The sequence below is a fragment of the Parasteatoda tepidariorum genome, chromosome 3, assembly GCF_043381705.1.
Source record: "Parasteatoda tepidariorum isolate YZ-2023 chromosome 3, CAS_Ptep_4.0, whole genome shotgun sequence".
Lineage (NCBI taxonomy): Eukaryota > Metazoa > Arthropoda > Arachnida > Araneae > Theridiidae > Parasteatoda > Parasteatoda tepidariorum.
Window position 1 is genome coordinate 94,415,336 of NC_092206.1, and position 22,936 is coordinate 94,438,271.

General features: G+C 32.5%; 1 protein-coding gene across 1 annotated transcript in view; it reads right to left on the minus strand.

The window, feature by feature from the left end:
• LOC107451743 (integrin beta-PS) overlaps positions 1-22,936 on the minus strand; it is a 51,671-nt gene that overhangs the window by 12,638 nt on the left and 16,097 nt on the right. Inside the window, exons 8-17 of the mRNA XM_043054866.2 lie at positions 14,008-14,091; positions 12,939-13,202; positions 12,290-12,369; positions 12,103-12,154; positions 11,337-11,492; positions 9,459-9,601; positions 7,067-7,139; positions 4,213-4,294; positions 3,041-3,150; positions 1,472-1,567 (exon numbers count right to left, since the gene is read on the minus strand). Coding sequence (XP_042910800.1) covers positions 1,472-1,567; positions 3,041-3,150; positions 4,213-4,294; positions 7,067-7,139; positions 9,459-9,601; positions 11,337-11,492; positions 12,103-12,154; positions 12,290-12,369; positions 12,939-13,202; positions 14,008-14,091 — 1,140 coding nt within the window. The remainder of the gene's footprint in view (positions 1-1,471; positions 1,568-3,040; positions 3,151-4,212; positions 4,295-7,066; positions 7,140-9,458; positions 9,602-11,336; positions 11,493-12,102; positions 12,155-12,289; positions 12,370-12,938; positions 13,203-14,007; positions 14,092-22,936) is intronic.

The following is a 22,936-nucleotide window of genomic DNA, read 5'->3' on the forward strand; positions in this document are numbered from 1 at the left end:
CTGATTAGATTATATATATAGATTGATAGATAGATTATGATTTGGTACCGAACATTAAAATAATCATTTATTGTATAGGAATGTATGGGTGCAAGTGATGCGGTGAGGCGCAAACAGGGGAAATAGAAGAAAAGAGAAATGCAGTTATCGGTTTCTTGCGTTGCCGGTAGAGGGCAGTAGATGTCTAATTGCCGTTCAACATGATGCATCTCAGTAGGGAAAAGCACCATTCGCAATTGTGCCAACGTCTACGATGGGAGACTTTACGTATGTCGAAAAAGCAGACATGCATTACATGTACGGCCGGCAAAAGGTAACGGCAGAGTTGAGCTATGAATGTATCACGCGCAGTTTCCTAATGGACGAATGCCGGATCACAGAATTTTCCAGCGGTTGTATCATTAATTTCGTGATACAGGTTCGTTCCACGTCACCAGACACGTCGAAGAACTGCATGCAATCCAAGCCTGGAAGAACTTTTCTCAAACGTTGTGGCTGATAGACCCGAGTCAAGTACAAGAGCTGTTGTTCATCAAGTAAGTGTGAATCATCAGACAGTTAGTAAAGTGTTAAACGAAAATCCTATAAACCCCTTCCATTTTTAGCAAGTACAAGCTTTGAATCCGGCAGACTATCCTCTCCGCCTGCAGCCGGACTTCATATCTCATGAGCTATTTACAGATGAGGCAACGCTCACACGTGAGGCTGTCTTTAATGCGCACAATATCCATGTGTGAGCAGCCAGGAATTCACATGCGTATCAACAACGAGTCTGTGTGAATGAGTGAGCCGGTATTGTCAACGACATTTTGAACCCATGCTTTCTACCGACGCGACTTAATGGCGAATGTTATCCTATTTTCTGGAACAGGTGTTACCAGAACTTCTGCACGATGAACTGATCACCTTTCGTAACCGCATGTGGTTTCAGCATGATAAGGTGCCAGACCACTTCAGCACTAATGTGCACACTTACCTGAATGCCACGCGTGGGGCGCGATGGATTGAGAGTGGCGGACCAGTCCCTTAGCCACTCCAATCTCCCAATTTATCGAGCCTCTATTTCTTTTTATGGGGACATCTGAAGAATCTTGTTCATGCGACGCCACTTGACTCAGATGAGAATCTCGTTGCTCGATTATCCGAAGCTGCTGCACGTGTGAGTGAAATACCTGGCATCTTTGAACATGCACGCCAATCACTCTACTGACGCTGTCAAGCACGCATCACTACTGGTGGACACAATTTTGAACAGTTATTGTAAATATTACACGCGTCAACGACTCTTTCAATAAACACTTTGTCTTTCCTTTCGTCTCTCACTTTTTTGTGTTTGTGCCTCAACGTCACTTGTGTCCATACCTTCCTGTACAATAAACGATTGTTACAAATGTCCTGTACCTCCCCTTAGTTTGTACCACGAATTCGGGACCACTCTGTATAGATTTATATTCATGTGAAACATACTCACTGAGCAATCATCACAAAATGTTCCAAAATAGTCCTGTTCTGTGCTGTTGCAAATGCAAGTTCCACAATCACATACTCCATGTCCACTACAAACTTCCTAATTAAAAAAAAAAAGAACTAATAAAGCGTTTAATTCGATAGCAATTAAAGGCTGCTTAGTAACTGAATTTTTAAAAGTTTGTTTTCAACTACGTAGTCAACGTTTTGGATCTAGTTTTCATCTAGAACCGGCAGAACTCCCGCCCCAGAGTGTCTGATTAGATTTGTCGCTAATCGTTTTAATTGTTCCAAATATCCATGGAAAAAAAGCCCCTAACGTTAGTTCCTTTAATTCCAAGATGCCTCCATATGGGGAGTAGATTTTTGTCTCTCTTTTGAAAATTTAGAAAGTTAGGAAATGCACCCTATTCCTATTATTGATGTTTTTAAGTGTGAGGGACATTTCTTGGTATGCTCTTTCCCGATGTTCCCTACATTGATGTTTTAAGATAAAGGGCCATTACCCATCACACATTCGTCCGGTATTTCTTACATTGATGTTTTTTTTAAATTCTGAAGGTCATTACACGACATTTTTTAAGCAAACAGTTTTTCTAATCTAAATTATTTGAAATTCGTAATCACTTCTACTACTGGAAAAAAATTAATGAATGTAATAATATAAATGAAAGTAGGATAAACTCTGAGTGTCGAAATGCTTTTCAATACATCTTGTTATTAGAAAGAGAATATTTTATCTTTAATTTACAGTTGGAAATCGAAAATAAATCAAGTCTGAAATCGAAAATAAATTCTGTCTTGTGTATCTGTTTCAGAAAAAAAAAGCCGACACGCAACAAGTACTTTTTTCCACCTGCAAAAGATATGATATAATCTGATCCCATTGGGATGTAGCTTGGAATTGAAGGAGTGGCACTGTATGTTTTTTGTTTCAAAATCTTGCTATTCCATGATTTCAGAGATGAAAAAGTCCATAGACGGTTAGGCAATTCGGAAGTGTAAGGAGGAGACCGGGTGATTATGACAGACACCTCATATCCCGTTTAAATTGTGGTAATATATTGCGCGCATGGGATCATCACTGAGGATAAATTCCAAACCGCAATTGCTCATTAGAGTAATTCAATTATGGCGTCAGCCAAAACAAACGGACTATTATATTTGTTATTTATATTTAAGAGAATTATGTGTTCATTATAAGTAAGGTGTAAGGCTTAAAGGTATATTAGGTTTCAAAGTAAGATATAAAGTTAAAAGTAAGATATAAGGTTTAAAAGATCGAAATTGTGAAACTTTATTAAGCAACTCTTAACTACTTGGTATTAATTCTAATTGTTTTAGCTCTCCGCTGCTTTAAAAAAATAAATGCCATGTATTATTAAATAATAGGTTTGTCAAAGAAAGAAGTAATTATTAAAATCGTGCCTTTTTCAACTATTCAAAATACTACTTAAAATGAAATAATTCGACAGAATCGCAGGATTCGAATTACGTCATTATGATTGATTGAGGAAAGGCCTTAGATTGGGAACGTCTTTATGACGCATTTAGGTTCCAATCTAATACTTACTCCGTTTAGGCCTTTACAGCTATCTGTCCCATCTTTGCAACTGCAATCATGTCCTGTCCACCCCTTCTTACATTTACAGGAGCCACAGTCACAAACGCCATGATCAGGACCTAAAAAAAGCAAACCATATATTTTAGCTCCCTAATGATTCAAAAAATAATTTTGGTATCAATTGTTTTCTATAATTAGTCATTTCTTAGACAACGATACTAATAACATACTGTATTTATGCTATATACACTGTATATGTTACCGTGTATGACGAAAATCAAGAGAATGTCGACTTTCCCGGGTAAATGTCAATATTTACATAGTCGCTTTGGTGAATGTCCGAAATATTTGTTATATCCGATTTGGTGTTAATTTATTCGCTGACGTTATCATATTTATTCGATATTTTAATATTTTCTGCGGATAGATTAGGAGAAACATCAGTGTTCGGAGTACCGGTTAAATGTATACCGGGCAGTGGCACTGAATCTTAAAAAACATCTATGTAGGGTATACCGGGCAAATGTATACCAAGCAGTGGCACTTAACTAGTACACAGTAGCATATACATTCCTATTTTGAAAAATTAGGAATTAGTTGACGATCCTTCCTTTTCCATTGCTTGGAAATTTATTCTAATTTAATTTTTAGCACCCTGGGGGCTTCCGCTAAATTTCGTCACACCAATTTCTTTTCTTTCTTATATTGTTCAAACTTGTCCTATAGGTTAAACAACTTTTTACTAGTTTATCTCTTTGCATTTTTACTGTCATATTGCGTTTAGATACTTGAAAATTCTTCGCGTTATAAAACCAAAACTATAGTACTTCCATTTCTGTATTTAATTTGTGCTTTACTCCCGCTGCTTTTTACTTTAGTCTAGCAAAAAGTATACTTTATCTATACTAATATTTTATTTTATGTTTACTTTATCTTTAAATAGCAGCCGTGTATACTCAGTAAAAAGTACGTTATATATGTCGGTGCCAAAAGTTCTCTCATTGATTATGGTGAGGAAGCTTGAAGAACTATAAGGTACTATAAGACGGGGGCTCAGTCACTGTTCACGTCATCTGATCGGGGCATGACATTCCTACCACGACCGATAGTAAAGATAGAGCCCTGAAATCCGGGGAATGGTTGGCTGGTGTGTAATAAATCTATAAAAAACATAAACTTACCGTTGCATACTTTACCGTTTCTTTTGTCACAATTGAAATTGTTGCATTCACAATAATCTCCATAAAGCTTTTCTTCCGGATTCTATAGAAAATATAATGAAAAGCTAATTAAAGAAAAATCATAATGTATTCCTATTTAGCGAAGAACCACTTTTAAGCTTCATTCTTAAATAAGCTGGTTTTAGATGATTTTTATTTCCCGCATTTGCACTGATTGATCACAGCAATAATTGGTCAGTGGTCAGAATCTAAACACATTTTTTTCCACTGATATATTAAAGTCTTACATGTAGATTGAAATAGGAGCAATAAACCAACAGTGTTCTTTATCCATGATTTACTGTCTTAATTCTTGAGATGGTAATCCTGTGTCAATCGTGAAGTGAAACAAAATTTAAATTAAAATAAAATTTTTGTATTAATTAAATTTTTAATATAAAATTTTTTTAAATTAAATGTAATTAAAATTTTTGTAATTGATTTACATTTTTCACCTTTACAAATAAACAGAGTTCGCATTTTGTACCTCCATTACAAATAAATGGACGTCGCATTTTATGACTTATTTTTCTTCGTATTTTAAGACGTTGTAAACGACCCCGTTGCTGCTTTGGGTGCTTTACTTTTCGTTACATCTTGTTTTGCTAAGCTAACCTTAAATTCCAACTCTGTGTAAAAAAAATTTACAAGAAATACAAAGAATTTAAAAAAATTTAACATTCTATAATTAGTCAAAAATTATAAGTTGTTAAACTTGCAGTAAATAATACCATTAGGTCCACTTAACGAACTTTAGGAGGACTAATGAAGAATTGAAATTTGACGGGCAGAAAATTTTTTTTTCGTGAAATTTCGTTGCTTTGTTGTGCAAAAACTATAACGGTTAGAAATTAGAAATCGGGAAGGTGTGTAGAAAAACATATAGGAATAAAAAGTATATTTTTAATTTGCTTGTTACATTGCTGTGTTATATTTCGTTGCATTGTAATGAAACTGTAACGTTGGGAAATTTGATATCTGGAAAGTGTGTAGAAAAATGTATAGAAATTACGAAGAAAATTTTTTTTTTTCAATTTCCTTGTTATATTGTTGTTATACTTCGTTATTTTGTAGTGCATAAACTATAATACTTGGAAATTTGAAATTAGTAATGTGTAGAAAAATGCTTAGGATTAACAAAGAAATTTTTAAAAAATTAACATCGGAATAACTTTTTTTCTCACTTTTTTGCTTTAAATAGTGATTATCCATCGAAATCATTATTTTAAAAGCTCACGCTAAAGTTAATGTCAAAAGTAAAAAAAAAAAAAAGAATAGAAGAAAGCGATTGTGCAAAAAGAGAAGGGAGATTAATTTTTAAGGGATACATATAAATCTTATAATTTGGAATGATATACAATAATAAAAATTTAAGACTTTGAATTAAACACAGATAAAAATGATTTCTAATTTTAATTGTTAGAATGTCAGGAAGTCTCGTTAACGAGTGAAAATACTTCTTATTTATTTATCCTCGTATAGAGTCACACAATCAGCAATCCTGAGTTTAAATATTTGTTTTTCAAGTACAGTTAATTGTTTCTCGAATCCAGGTAAATGTTCACTTTATTACCATTGGCATATTAAGAAAATGTTCTCACATAAAATTATGATAATTAAAAACTTTATTTGAAAAATGTTAGTTGCTTTTGTGGAAAATATCGCTCTTTAAGCACTTGCGCTGGCAANAAAAAAAAAAAAAAAAAAAAAAAAAAAAAAAAAATCACTGACGCGTGTACCATAACGGTCCAGTATAACTGGCTGGGAGGCGTCGCAGTGTGCGATGCCTCAGACTGCAGTGCGCACTGTGCGATGCGTGTTTCCACACCCATTCCTTAGGAATAAGATAAATTTCACAATTTTCATTTATGTACTTTTCCTCGTCATCAGAAAAAATTCTTCGTCATTTTCGAAGTTGAAAAATTATTTCATCAAAGTCACTATCACTACCATCCTGTTTTCTTTTTCTATTTGTCGAAATGATGTCGTTAACGTCACTTTTGCTTTCCATTTTAGAATGTGGGTTAAATATTTATAACTGTACGCTATGCAGAGCACTGATGATCTGTACTCTGACAACAATTCCACTTGACGTGCCACTCATGTTGTTTTTGTTTCTGTAACAATTCCATGATGACGTAAATACCCCGTCGTCGGCGATTCTGTGACGAAAATAATATGACATGCGTGGCACGTCTTTCCAGCGCAAGTGGTTAAGGAAAAAAAATAACTACGAATGCGAAGCAATTGACGTGGGTCGGTGAGTGGAGCGAGCAGCAAAGCGGAGTCTTCTAGCGACTATAAAATAATTTTAAAGCTTTAAGAAGCAACATTTTATAATGTGGATCTGCTAACTTCTACGAAATGAACCGCTTTCTTACCAAATAATTTTTAACTGTAAATATCCGAGAATGTGCCATTTTTATTATAAGTAAACTTATAAAACTTAAAACCGAAATGAAATGTCTACATCTGTCCCAAATTTCTCGCTGTGGTCCGTTTTTTTTTAAACTTGAACTTTACATTGCTAAAGTTTAAGCCTTTTGTATATTTACAGATTCTGTATTTGGCAGTGTTACGGGTTGCGTGTTTTACATTGTTGCAACATTCTCTTATCTTTTTGTTATAGATTGTGCATTTTACGTAATTACACTTAGTGTGTTTGATATTTCTATCAAATATACATTTTACATTGTTAGAGATTATGTTAATAACAATATTACAAATTTTGCTATCTACACATAAAAGATTTTTATTGTTACATATTACGCATTTTATTTTTACTTTGTGAAAATTATATAGTAGAAATGTATACCGGGCGAGGGTGACAATAACATCTACCACAGCGACAGGATCCTTGACCCGAACAGGGCACTGTGTCATCTCCACTAACAAGAAAAATCAAAACAGATGTATGAATTAAAATAATAAAATCATGACTAAATTGAATAAAACAAACCAACTTGAATAAAGCGCAAACAAGAGTACATAAATGGACATATGTATTTTATGTGCATCATTTTTCTTTTATTCATACGTGGCACCAAGTATGCCCTCATTTGGATTAAATGTACTACACAGAAACACACGTTTTGTTAAGTAAAGCGAATGCGAAACATGTGTACAACGATGAAAAATTAAGCTAATACTGCAATGTAATATTTTTAAAAATCAGATATTAAAACAAAAGTTTTTTTCTTTTGAAAATAATCTACTTAACTTCTTTTAAAAGGAAACTTAATCTAAAAGATGTGTAAATTAAGTTGTGACACAGGTGACGTAACGATCCATGCGGCAAACTGGATCCCTTTAACTCGTACGGGTGTCTCTCCTACAAGTTTAATACAAAAAGAAACTTGGCAGATTAACAAGGTTTTTTCAAAGCTCTTTTGCCGAGAAAAATAAAAAGGCCACAGTTTAAGTGGCCTACACTTGAAGAAAAGTTACAATTTAAAACCGTTTGCACCATCTTTTATAACTTTTTATAACTGTCGTTGAACAGCAGACCCAATTTTTGGATTTACGACTACTGATGTTCAATGACGTATCGCCGTAATTTTGAACTCAATCCAGAAGACTGGGGAACTCCTGGATCAAGTATATGGGGAAATTTGCCTTCGTGGAGGACGTTTTGGTGGAACTAACCCGCATTTGCCTTACATAGAGAGGAAGACCACAAGAACCTCCCACGGTTAGCTTGACGACAAGGGGACTCTAACCCATGAAATACCACTGAGGATATTTCACGTCAGCACAGTGGTCGGTGCAAGCCGGATGCGGAATTCGTGTCCACTGCGATTCGAACCCGGTTCACCTCATTGGAAAGCGAGCGCTCTGTCACCTGAGCCATCACGGCTCGTTTACAGCATCTTGATGATTATCTTGAAGATTATCTTGGCTTTCGATCAGGCAAATAACTAAAATCTTTTAAAAATTTAAAGAAATTAAGCGTTTTTAAAAATCGCCAATTTGGCGAAATTTTTCAACCTATATAAAATTTATCAAAATCAATGCCTTATTCCCGTTTTTAGCAAATTTTTATAAGCCCTGATAAGACAGCATTAGAGTAAGTTTTTAAATATTAAAAAATTAGACTGTTAACGCTTTTCATTTCCCCAAAACTATATGACTTTTCTCCATATTGACGGTTGAACGGTTGAATTTGTATCACACAACCGTTTATCAGATTTTGAACAAAGAATTAAATTTGTACTACGAAGAAAGGATCATACATACGAGACCAAAGGACAAGAACGGCAAAGCGTTTGTCACACAGTAATGTCGAATAAATGTGTTTTTGGCCTATAAACACATTCCTGTGACTCCTCATCCTCTTGATGCCCTTAACTCAAGTTCGTTTAAGATTTTCTTCTCCCAGAGACTGAAAATGTATCTCAATAAACGACATTTTGGAACATTGGAAAACACTGATAAAATTGAAGGAACACTGAATGATAATACTGATAAAACGGGAATTTTGCTTTAGATGTGGTTAAAAAAACTAAAAATTTTATTGATAGATGGAGCTGTATGTATAGTAAAGTCGGGAAAGAGTTTGCGCATGGCACACAGCCAGATAAATTCTATACTTTTGTATGATTATGATAACGTTTGTCTACGGTAAGAACTCCCTCCGCCACAAAGCCTGAGTCTGTCTGCTGTTATGGAAACAAGAACAGCGGATTTCAGGCAGGGTAGCTTCTCTTCACTCTTTGGCTAACACAGCAGACCGAAGAAAAAGATTATCTTTCTATCGCCGAACCGAGTCAAAACCTGTCCTAAACAATGATCCCACACCACTACTTGAAATAGTTATACCTCGTTACCATGGTCACCACCACAGGTCCAGACGATTGGCTAGGGGTGTTCTTACTTTAGACAAACTATAGGTGCAACAAAGTTTTTTTTTCTCTCTCAAAGCACTGTCCATTGTTTTCCTGTCTTTGACGATATTCTTAGTTTTTGTTTCTTGCGCCATCTATAGGTGCAATTTCAAGTTGTTTCTTTAAACCACGCTCAAACAATTACCATTGCTTTGAGACCATACCGTTGGCGTTTCAGGTCTGTGCTTTTTTGTCACAGGATTTTAAATTCACTACTTTAAACAAAATTAACCTATACATTAAGGACAGTCATTACAGAACATTTTGCATAATATTCCATGTATCAAATCACAGTTTTTAGTCAGAAGAGTATGTTTAATTTACTTGTAGCATGATTTCACAGCTGAGAAGGGATCAACATCTGTTGCATCACATTCACATTCCTTGCCATATCTACCTTTGTTGCAATTACAAACACCACATTCGAAGGTTCCGTTGCCATCGCTACATTTCGGGCTGAACTTCTCCTAAATCAAAGCAGAAATTGGAGGCATGAGTTTTATTTCCAATTCATGTAGTATAAATTTAATAGATAATTTATAAACACAATACGCCTCCTAGTTCGTATAGTTATTCTATAAGTTAATACAAAAATAACAAAAAATTTTATGCATAGGATACTAGTTTGATTTCATGAAAACAATTTCCTGTGAGTTGCTGTAAACTTTGCCATACATCAGTGTTTTACATGAATGAAATTTGGAATACCATATTGCTATAGGTGAAGAAGTTTGAAGTATGCATGTTGACTCCCAGTATGCACGTTGCGAAACATGGAGTTCCAAGAATTTAATCAAGCGATTATTGACGAAGTTGTTTCCATTTGCAAAGAACTGCAGCGTCGAGTGTTTAGCAACTTCCAGAAGCAAATGTAATCAAAAGTGTGCATCAATTTTATTGGAGACCATTGATCTGACTCTATGTTTAAGTAATGAAGTTTTGAGTGTTGGTAAAAAAAGTGGTACTCATCTTCTTATCCATTCTTTGTATTTTTAAATTAGTAACAAAACGTATACGTAAGCTTTATTTATTTATCTTTGCTTAATATAGATGATTAGTAGATTTCGATTACCACCACATATAATTAAAATAAATATTTAAAAAGTCCAAACAATATTTTTTTAAAAATATTAAGTGTTTGCATAGTTTAAAGAATCCCCTCAATTGTTACATCGCTAATACTGTAACGAATCCATTAAAGCTTGAGTTTTTTATGTGTCGTGATGCAAAACAAGCTCTTATTAAAAACGTGGTTATTTGTTAGCCAAATGAATATTTTCTTCTGTTAGCTACTGCTTGATTTTTGAAAAGAATGAAAAATATTTGCTTGATGGATAAGCAAGCAGTCTTGTGTCAGATTAGATGAATTCTCGTAGAATTCTCGAAATTCGCGTGACGTATAGGTCACGATGGGTCAATATGGGTTAACCAGAAGGTTTGAAAAACAGACCATTTTATTTTTTCCTGTTTTTAGATCATTTAGCGCCATTTGGCTTTCACTTTTCGTTAGCTTTGCTTGTCGAAGCTCTGGCAGCAAGGAAAATAACAAAGCCACAGTTTAAGTGCTTTACATTTGAAGCAAATGCGATGATTTTAAACTATGTAAATAATCTAGCGAATTAAAGAATTATCCGGGCTTTCGAACAGACAAACAACTTAAATGTTTTAAAAGTTATTAAACGTTTTCAAAAATCGTCAATTTGGTAGCATTTTCCCACCTAGATGCAAGTTACAAAACCACTGCCTTAGTCTCAGTTTTTGCAAATTTTTATGAGCCCATGTAATGCAGCATTGGAGTAAGTTTTTAAATATTACCGAATTAGACTACAAACGCTTTTCATTTTCACAAAACTGTGGCTTTTCTCCCCATTGACGTTTTGCCCCATTTTCAAAATAAGTGTAGGCTTCAGATATTCTAAACTTGACCTAACAGTATTGAGAAACAGTAGCTAACTCACAGCGGTTATAAAAACAGCATATTAATCGCAAAAAGCATCCTTTTATATTACGCCGGAGCTTTCGAAAAACAGTCATAAACACTGATATTGATTGCTCTTGTGTTGAGCCAAAGGTAATGTTCATGAAAATTTATTCAGCAGGTATGATATTTTTTGTTTCAGTGATATAATTTACATATTTTTTCACCTAGAATGTGCAATAAGAATGCATAGTTGGTTTTTAAATAGAAAAAAGGGGCCATACCTCATTCCAAGGCTTTTCACAGTCACATTCGCACAACATTTCCAAATTGACTGTCAAATAATCCTGAAGTCCAACCGGGAATATGTGAAATGTCCGATTCCAATCTTTTGGATCTTCTGGACAGAAGGAAAATTCCAGATTCACTTCAAAAGTTATCTATAAAAAATTGTGATCTTTTTTAACTCCTTCTGGTAGGATTTAATAATGAATTATATTGCATGAATTAACTATTTTTTCTTAAAAATTTAGTTTTATTTCTTGATTCTTACATATCGTTTATTAAAATTACGATATTGATATGGATATAATAGTAATTCATTGTAGAATATTAAAAACAACTTAAATATATGTACAAGAAACGAGCGATATTAGTCTTTTTATAGGAAGGGGGGTTAATTAATTAGATTTTACTTCGTTAACTAATTATGTAAGGTGTTCAAGTAGTGATGAATATTTATATTTATTTCTACCCATTGGCAAAACGGGTCTTGGTTTGGGCGTCATCACACTTTTCAACTACAATAACCAAGAGTAATAGTAGTAAACAGTGCGCATACGTTACTATGGCGAACGCTGCTGTTTGATAATATTTTTCTTAGAATTCTTTTTCTCACTTTTATTTTTGTTATGCATTAAGTTGGTACTTCGGATCATCCTCAGGGATGCTTCGCAGACCGTCATCAATAGCCCATTGTGCAGCTCTAATGTGACGTAAATAAAGTACCTACCTTTTAGTGCACACGATAATAAATAAAAAATAACTCACATTTGTCCCAACTTTCAATCCTTTACAGATACTCGTTTTTTCCATTTTCTCACTAAAAAATGAATTTAAAAAAAAATTGAGAAAAATTAGTTTTAATAGATATGACTCATTCCTCTCATAACATATATTTTCATTCATTTTATTCTATAAATAAATACAGATGCATTTTGTGATAGAAACTACTTACCCTAGGCAGCTGGAATAATAAGATATTCGAATGTTGTTGTCACCAACGTCGTCAGCTATTTCAACTGCTGAAGTGATTTTCTGAGTTTAAAAATACACATTTATAGTTATGGAAATAATACATAATACTTATATTTACATTTACATAGTACATAGGGTGTCCATCGGAGGAGTGACTGGTTTCAAAATTAAAAAAACCCGAAGAGGTGGATGATAGAGGAATTAAACAAACCGTATGTCTATTACGAAAGCTGTTAAATTTTCACTTCGAAATTTTGGAATTTAGTTGCAAAAGTTTCCAACAGAAAGCGCTACAAACCATCTATTACTTGAGCGCTACAAACCATCTATTATTAGGAGTGATCATGCATTCTATGGAACACCACAAGTATTTCTGGTGCTGAAATATCACTGATAAGATTGCATCTTACTACATTTGTAATCTTTTCAAGAAATTCATGAAATATACAGCGCCATCTATTGATAACTTTTTTAACTCAATACCCAAAATTTCTGAGTAAAATTTTCACAGCTTTCGTACTCCTCTATCAGCCGAGATTTTTAATTTTAAAATCAACCAGTCCCTTACTAGAAAACCTGTAGGATTCAAGTCATAAAATTTAAAGGCATGGAAAGTGATTAATACTCACATCGTATTGTTTTCTGACGAGGTCTACAATATTTGCTGAATCCTTATCCAGCCTACCTGTGCTAGAGCCAGTAAGTTGTTTGCTGAGAGTCTCGTAAAGCTCGACCTGGTCACTAGTGACTGCAAAAATCATATTGATTTTGTGATCACGAATTTGTCTGTTGATCTGGCCTAAGGAAGGATAGTCCAGCTCAGAGCTCATAGTGTAATAACCTCGTTTATCCAAGTGGCACTGTTCATCATTTGGAGCTACTACTCCGCCAAGCTAGTAACAGAAGTTGGCTCAATCAAAGATAATACAGACAAAAGTCTTAACTTTCAGTTTCTTAATTTATAAATTCAGGTTAAAATAAAAATTGGTACTCATTTGGCAAACATTGCCAAAAGAAAAAGAAAAAAAAGGCACTTAACGAGGTTTTTTGAAGCTCTTTCACCAAGAGCACAGTTTGGATTTCTTACACTTGAAGTAAAGCTATAATTTTAATGCCATCTTGCAGTCAAGAATTATCTGGGCTTTAGAATAGATAAATAACTAAAATACGAGTATTTTAAAGGTTATTAAACTTTTTTTTAAAAAATCGCCAATTTGGCCATATTTTTCCATCTAGGTGAAAATTAGTAAAATGAATTCCTCATTTTTATTTATTTTTTTGCAAGTTTTTATAATCTCAGATAATGCAGCATCGGTGTAAATTTTTAAATATTATAAAATTAGACAACAAACGTTTTTAATTTTCTCAAAACTGTGGCTTTCATCCATATTTGAGGACGTTTTGCGGCCATTTTCAGAAAAAACATAGAGAGCACTGGCTAAAGATAAGCTAAAATTGACCTAACAGTCAGAGGTAACTGTCCCAAATTTACGTCTCTTATGAAAATACCATATCATTCTCAAAAAAGCATCATTTCATGCGACTACAGATCCTTGGAAAAATAGCCTTAACAAACATCACATGTAACATTAATTTTTATCGGAGTTCTACCGAATATTTTTCAGTTTAAAATTATGTAGAAATGCGTAAAAATATAAGAATAGTAAAATAGGCACAAATTAAAAACATATATATTACTTTTCCATCTCCTGCATAGTGGAATGAATTGTCAGTGGAAAATACAAGCAGTTTTCTTGATTTGTGTCTCCATCCAATTTCTTTCTAAGAAGAAAACCAACAATAATTTTTTTATTAATTTGCAGACTGCTTACTAATGACTACGAAAACAATTACTAAGAACTAAGTATATATATACAGTTGAACCCCGCTATAGTGAACCGTCTGTGGACTCAGTAATGTGTTCACTATAACCGATGGTTCACTATATCCAAATTTTTTGCATAAGAGAGTTCAATGATTGAAAATTGGCTTTGCAATTTTACATAAGTTATTTAAAAAATTATTAACTAATTAACAGATAATAAAGCAAAAATTGATGGAAAAAGTAATTATGTCGCTAAGTATTAGTTTTATTTTCACTTTTTATGAAAAAAAATTTGTGATTTTTGATTGAACATAATTTGATTTTAAATAGAGTTCATCCATTTTCTTATCTACAATGTGCAAAGAATAAGATTTTTATATTTTGAACAAGATTTCGAACCATCTTAACAAAGCATCTTCTACGTTTTCTCTTTCAGCTCCACGCAGTTTTTTCGATGAAACCATGTTTTTGTCGTATGCCGCAAGAATTGCGTTTTGATTTTTCCAAATGTTTTAAACTGTAGATTTTGACAAGGAAAATTCCTTATACAGTGCCGATTGATTGGTTCCATCTGCAATCCGCTTTACAATTTTAACTTTGTCCTCTATCGAAAACGCTTTTCTCTTTGGAGAATTTGCCACTTTCACTGCTTTTGAAATAAAAATCTTGTCTCAAATAGATAATGTAAGAATATGAAGAGAGCAGCTGTAGAATGAGTTAAATTGTTCCCCTTCTTGATTGTCAAGGGGTGATTTGTAAAGAATGTGGTTTGAACAGATAAGAAAATTCCAAAAATTCAGCAGGTGGCCAAGTTAGCTAGTTGTAGAGCAAGCTTGAGGAAAAGAGACAAAGCGAGGCTTGTCAGGGAGGGGGGAGTATAAGATAAATGATCTGTTTGACATTTATTACAGTATAGTTAAAAGTGATAAGCATAAAGGAGTGAAATATGACACATTTTATAGGAATGCATTCATTTTCAGTCCCAACCTTAGAGGAGTAATTTAGGTAGAGAGAACCAGTCCCCCGTCCCTCGTTGCAAAGAACATCGTCACGTGATTCCTGGACGATTTTCCCTCCAGTAAACCTTCACCCCATTCTTGCTGTTGTTTCTTATCCCCTAATTGTCTGACGAAGTCAGACAAGATCCAGTAGGTTGTTGACCCTCAAAAAGTCGATTACAAGAAGTGGAGAAGCATATAAGTCCTCCTTGGAAAGGCCCAAGCAGTCGAGGATATGTTCAACTGAGGCCTGCTGGGCTTCACATTTGGAGCAGACTGCATAAGTCTTTCTTCCTTCAAAGTACGAGAGACTATTCGTGTGTCCACTTGCCAGTCTGGATATAGCTGTTTGAGATGCTCTATCACCTATATGAACAAGTGAAGAGCCCGGTTCCTTGGCCGCATACCAATGATGAGAGGGGGGGATCCTCCACTTTTTTGATAGATGGCTTTTGATTTTGGACTGATACTCTGAAAAGGTAAGGGCTGAGGACGAAGATGTTAAATGACTACAGCCCTCCTTGGCAAAAAGTGATCCGCTTGTCATTTCCAAAGATGTCAACGTGGGATGGTATCCACTGAAGATGAACGTCGTGGTGCTTTGAAATAAGTTGAAGTTTAAGAAGGATGGAGATGCTTGTTTTGTCTCCAACTTTAGTCCAGTTTTGTAGGTGTTGAAGGGAGCTGCGACTGTCCGACAGGATCCGAAGATCTCCAAAGTCACTCTCGTTGATTATAGCATCGATGCCCTGTTCAATTGCGTTTAATTCACTTCGAAAGACTGAAGTGAAATCAGGATTACGGAGACAGATGGAGTAATTTTGCCCAGATTTTTCAATGAAGACGCCGCTACCAGCTAGGTTTCCGAGTCCACTACCGTCTGTTTTCTATGGAGGTGGATTGATGAGCTGTGTTTTCTACTATAAAATTTAAAAAAAATGGTGGTATACTTGCTGTGCATTCGGATGTAACGAAAAATTCATTAAAGGAGGACCTTTTACATTTCACAAGTAAGATTTTTATACTTTTATATTCACTTATAAACATTTATTTGCAATTTATATGTTAGCACGTCAAGTTATCTATCAAAATAGCAATTATTTTTTTATATTTTTATTTAAATTAATAGAATATAATGTAGTTAACATTGATAGGCATTTTCATTGCAATTAAATTTCATATTGATATAAATATTCTGATATTTTTACTCCTTTTCTGATGAAGCACGTGCATCGGATATGGCGCATTTTTTTCACGCCAATGTTTGCAAACAGATCGCTTTAATTTTCGCTCTGTAACTTTTATTGATGCATTAAAATAATTTTTTGTAATAATTTCAAGCGAATTTAATTATATATATTAAATGATTTAATTATATATTTAATACATTTCATGCAAAAAATAATTTTTTGGATCAAAACTAAAATTATCTTTTAGAAATTCCGTTATTAAATAAAATTTATAAGCCGAAGAATATATTTCTTATTATTTTATTATATAGGAAAAATTGTTTGGATATTCATATTTACTTAGGAAGCTTTATATTTATTACTGTACATTTATTATTCAGGAAAATATTAACTAGGTTATTATAGGTTCTATTATTAATAATAGGCCCTATTATTAAATAATTGTTATAGGATTATAAGAGATGTGGCTATTTATTATTATTATTGTATGAATTTTATTTTGATTTCGAGAAATAAAAAGGGAATAATTATTTTATTTTTAATATCAATTAATTTTTTTAATATAAAATTATAAGTAGCTGTTGAGAACTATCAATGTTTCAAACAACTGGTAGACAGTATGTTCTTATATGGAATTTCGTAATACTTCTTTTTAAATGAAATAAAGGGACAAATACCAAGACAAAAATTTGCTATTTTAATTTAAATATTTTCATCATGTTATGTGAACTCACTAAAATTTTAATTGTATGCATTGGTTGAAATAAATTATTATCGCATGGCAGGTAAACTAGAATCCAAATTGTGCAAAAATTGTTTATTTAAAAATAAAACAAAATATTCTGTTTTTATCAGAAAAATTATGAATAACACTAAAACTATAAAAAAGTTAAGGAAAAGATTAATTGTATACCAATATATATATATATATATAAATTGAAAATTGCCGTTTTAGTTGTCCTGTTAAATTTTTTTATTATAGTACGTTATTTAAATAAGAAAAATTATCCATTGATTAAATTTAGTTATAAAAGGCTTTCATTGTAAGGTATGTATAAATGTTAGGGAAACATGTTTTAAAAATTTAACTAAGTATTTTTATAATAAAAATTGAAAAAAAAAAAAAGATAAGTAAAGTATTAACTATTAAAGCAAAGCATTCTCACAATAGCCCGTTGAGTGCCTGAAAGTCATGAAGGTTAAGCTTCTACAATTTAATGATCAACAGTCATAATAGTGACAATGGGGTTAGCATTGCGTACCGTCCGCCTTTACTTCATGGACAAGCTGACCCATCGATCTGAATCTGAATTAATAATTCTTCTTTATACTAATAGGAGACACAGATGTTCTTTTAAATAAATTTTTTTAATAACAATTTACATAATTATTTAACTCAAAAATAAAATTGCTAATTTTTTATTCACACATATTCTGCATTTTAAGAAACAGATACTGAATGTGCAGTGTATTATGAAATTTTTTCAAATCATTTCAGCTAATAGTTTTAACTTTAATTTAATTTTAAGAAAATTGTTACTTATTTTTCAGCATGTTGCTTTATTATTTCATTTGTCCAATAATAATTTTAAAACCACCCAGTATTAATAACTAACTGTTTATACGTAGATTTCCTAAAGATGAGATTAGACGAAGAGTATGGGAAGTAAATGTCCACAGAGAGGAATTCACAGCATCCAATAATAGTGTGTTATGCTCCAAGCATTTTACTGCGGATTCTTTTGATAGACAAAGATTTGGAGGCACTTGGCTAAAAAGAGATGCTGTACCCACCATTTTCAATTTCCCTAAACATATGCAAAAAAAGAAATCAACTTGCAAACGGAGGAAACTGGAAGACGATGTCCAATCTATTAATAGAGCTGGTAAATAAATATTAAAATGAACTTCTTTAAGAAGCTAAAATTTAACCTGCAATTTGCGAAGATAAATACACGTTGTATATGTCCTAATTGTATATTTCTATTATAGGACCTTCTCAGAGAAAATGTACCTTGGAGATTTCTCCGATGCAGATATGACTTCTCCCATAATAGCAAAGAAAGTTTTACAAATAGCCAAGAAACAAATTAAACAGAAAAATGAGACATCAGTCGAAGGAATAAAAACTTAGAAAAAAGAATAGCTTCTCTTGAAGAAATTTTAGAAAGTGTAGAAAAAAAAGCTCTTATTACAGATTCAGCTAGTCGTGTTTTAAAAGTAAATATTTCAAATGAGATTTACAATTTATTCATTGCATATTTTTTTTCACTTTTTAAAAATTAGTTTTAACTATCTATCAAATTAATTTAAAATTTTTTATTTTTACTAATAATCAACACACAAAAATAGTTGCTCAATTTATAAAATTAGATAAATTTAATTATTTTATTTTTATGTGAATTAAAGTATTTTTTCTTTTAAATTAACAGTCTTATTGAAAATTCTACTAATCTTGAAAGCAAATATTGTTGATGTTCTGTATATTTCTATTTAAACCAAAGCTTTAATCAGTTTTAAACTCATAAAAATTTGTTTTAGTATTAATCCATTGTTTGAGAAGTTAATTAAAAATACAATTAAAAATTAGACTCAATGAGTATGTAATTTTCTTAAACTTTATGCATTCACAATATTTCTTAACGTAATAAGGTTCCCTCACCAAATATTCTTAAAAATAAATTATTTAATTGCAGCTCTCTCTACCTGGCTGCCGCTGAAATAATCTCTAGAAAAGAAACCTCAACGCAAAAATACAGCTCTGAATTGAGAAAATTTGCGCTGACATTAAGTTTCTATTCAGCAAAAGCTTATGAATTTGTCAGAAAAACTTTTGACACCTGCTTACCACATCCTGTAACCATTAGAAAATGGTATAGTTCTTTAAGAACAAACCCAGGAGATTCACACAAGAAGCTTTAGCCTCACTTAAAGCAAAAGCAGAGGATGCTTCAAAGACTGATTCTGTAGTTTTGTGTGCTTTAAGTACTGATGAAATGGCCATCCGAAGACATGTTGAATGGGATGGATCAAAATTTTGCGGGTATGTAGATTTCGGACTCCAACTGGATGATGATGAAATACCAGTGGCAAAAGAAGCCTTAACATTTATGTTAAATTGCGTCAATGGGAGTTGGAAAATTCCCATTGGTTATTTTTTTATCAATGGTCTGTAAGCTTCTGAAAAAGCTAATTTAGTTAATGAATGCCTATCTTTTGTAGCTGATACTGGTGTTAGGGTAATTTCACTGACTTTTGATGGTACTAACTCAAATATTGCCAGCTCTAACTATCTGGGTGCAAATATTGATGCTACTAGAGATGAAGTGATATCTCATTTTAAGCATCCTACAACAGGACAAGATGTTAACATTCTCTTGGATGCATGCCATATGATAAAGTTAGTGAGAAATGCCTTAGCATCAAAAGGTTCTATGTGGCATCCTCAAGATGGTCTTATTCAATGGAAGTTCATCGTTGAATTACATAAATTACAAAAAAGTGAAGGCTTACTTGTAGCCAATAAATTAAAAACAAGGCGCATCGAATGGCATAGAGAGAAAATGAAAGTCAAATTAGCTGTGCAAACTTTGAGTAACAGCGTTGCTGATGCCCTTGAATTTGTGGTAGATGATTTGAAACTGGATCAGTTTAAGAAATGCAAGGCAACGGTAAACTTTATACGCATTATGAATACAATTTTTGACATTTTGAACAGTCGAAATTTTTTAAGTAAAGGTTTTAAAGCCCCCTTAACAATTGCTAACCATAATAAAATTTTTGAGTTCATTAACTTTGCTATTAGATACATCCGAGAACTTCGAACGGCAGCAAATGGCCCTTTGCTCATTCATTCAAATAGAAAAACTGGATTTTTAGGCATTTTGGTTTGTTTTAAAAGCCTTCAAAATATTTACAATATATATTTAGCTTCCCCAACTCCTGTTTTAAAATTTCTAATGACGTATAAATTGTCCCAAGACCATCTTGAGATGTTCTTTAGTGCCGTTAGGTCTATGGGTGGGTTTAACAATAATCCCACATCAAGACAGTTCACTGCAGCTTATAAGCGACTGCTCTGACATCATGATGTTATGACATCAGTTAATTCAAATTACTTGAATTTAAATTCAACTAACATTTTAAATATTAATATGAAAAATAATTGTTTTGTGACCTTTTTATGTGTTGATTGCAATATGTCTCTCACAACAACTGAGACAGACAGCTTGTTAATGAAACGAAAAAAACAGAGGTGGCTTAGTTTCTCCCTCTGTTGATGTAACAAAATTATGCAAAATTGCAGAAAATATGTTTAGGATTAATCAAAGTACTGGCAAATTTTTAAAAAAAAAGAAAAATTAAATTGTTTGAATTCTTTATTTAATAGTTGTTTGTTTGAGGTAAAAGAAAACTCTAGATCCGTTTTCAACTCTCTAAATGATCATATTTTCGATTATTCAGCCTTAGATAACCACAGAAATTTGCTAATGAAATCAATAATTTTGGAATATTTAAAAATTAGACTCTACCACTATGGAAAGGATTTGAGTGAAGAATTGCAGAGAAACAAGTTAAGAAGTGTTAATACAAAAAGTATATTATTTAAAGGACACTAATTTTAAAATAATTATTATGTAAACAACTCTTTAGAGCTAAAACGATATTTATAACCAGAATATTTCAGTAAATTTTCTGATAATTTTTTTACACTTATTAATTCTATAATTAATTTGAGATTATGCCCCTATTTTCTCTGAAATTAACTTGCATTGATATTTTAATTATCGCAGGGTAAAGGGTACTATCAGTATTCTGAATAAATAAATAACATTTATGCAACTTTTAAATATTTTGATTAAGTAACTAAACATTTAACCAAATATCGATGTATACAGGGTCTTTATAATTAAAGTTCCATTTTGGAATGGCTATAAAAATAAAACTACCCGACCAAATTTCATCAAACTTGGTAAATGTCTATAAAAGGTCATGGGATTTTAGTTCCCGCAAAAAAAAAAAAAAAAAAAAAAAATCAAAAAAATTCAAAAATTCACCACTAGTGGAGAATGGCGCTGTATGCAATAGTGTTAAACAAATGTGAAATATGCAAATTTGTTTTACATGTCATGTGACTTTGCAGTTATAAAAGTGAGGCGCCTTGTCTGAGCTGTCAGTGTTCTGAGTCGACAATGTCTGTTACCATGCAAGACCGTGCTTTGCTCGTGAAATGTTACTATGAATGCGATAGCAATGAACGGAGGGCTTTACAAAAGTTCCGTACTGTAACGCCGAGGTCCAATGACACCGCAAGGTTTACGGCAAATTTACGGTAAAAGACGTGTAAAACAAATTTGCATATTTCACATTTGTTTAACACTATTGCATACAGTGCCATTCTCCGCTGGTGGTGAATTTTTGAACTTTTTTTTGTTTTTTTGCGGGAACTAAAATCCCTTGACCTCTTATAGACATTTACCATGTTTGATGACATTTGGTCAGGTAGTTTTATTTTTATTTTTATAGCCATTTCAAAGTGGAACTTTAATTATAAAGACCCTGTATATCTATAACAACTAAAAATTAAAATTCAAAAGGTGTTTCTATATTTTAAATATACAATAATAACAAATCAGAAGTTGACAGATATAATAGGCTCTTCCATGGTATTGGCCTCGCACGTCATGCACGAAATCAATTCATATATTTTAGAAAAAAATTGTTGTGTACCTATTTCTGAAATATCTTGGTATCAAATCTGAATGCATAATAATTTCATTAATATTCTTAAGGAAACTGCAAAGTTATAATTTTATACTATCCCTTTACCATGGAATCACCCTCTGTATTTTTAAAAACTTCGTAAATTTGTATCTTTGCAATTTTATTTTATTTTACTTTATTTTATTAATGTTTCTTTAAAACAATTTATAAATGAAAAATGACTTTGTAAATATATATTTTATGACTCGTGCCAGAATGTTATAAAAAAGAACATGCTGATGTCTTTTTCAAAATAAAGTGTACTTTCTATTTTAACAAATTGCCATTTAAAAAAAAAAAAAGTCTCACTAAAGCTGACAGAATAAAAAAGAACACTGATAACATACTTCATAATTTATGTCAGAATGTAATATAAAATAGACATGATGTATTTTTAAAAATTAAATGCATTTTTAAAAATACATCATGTCTATTGCATAATGCATTTTTAAAAATACATCATTTTTAAAAATACATCATCAAAACTTTGCAAATTACACTTTATTTCTTTTTTCTTATTAAAATTTACAGATTTAAAAGTAATGACTTAGAAAATATTTTGCATTTCACGCCAGAATGTTGTATAAAATGGATATGATGATTTTCTTTAAAAATTCAATGTACTTTCCATTTGTGATTTTGTTTTATTCTTATTTTAGTATATATACAGGGTGTCTCAGTTAAGCGTTTCAGAACTTCTAAGAGGGGTAGGGGGCATCCTGACGATTCGAAATCATATGGCAATGTGGGGTCGGAAATGCTTTCCTGAAGCGGTGACGTACACAGAAGCACCATAAAGAAAAGAGACCGTAAGTGAAAAATCGCTATAATAATGCAATCATGATTTAAAT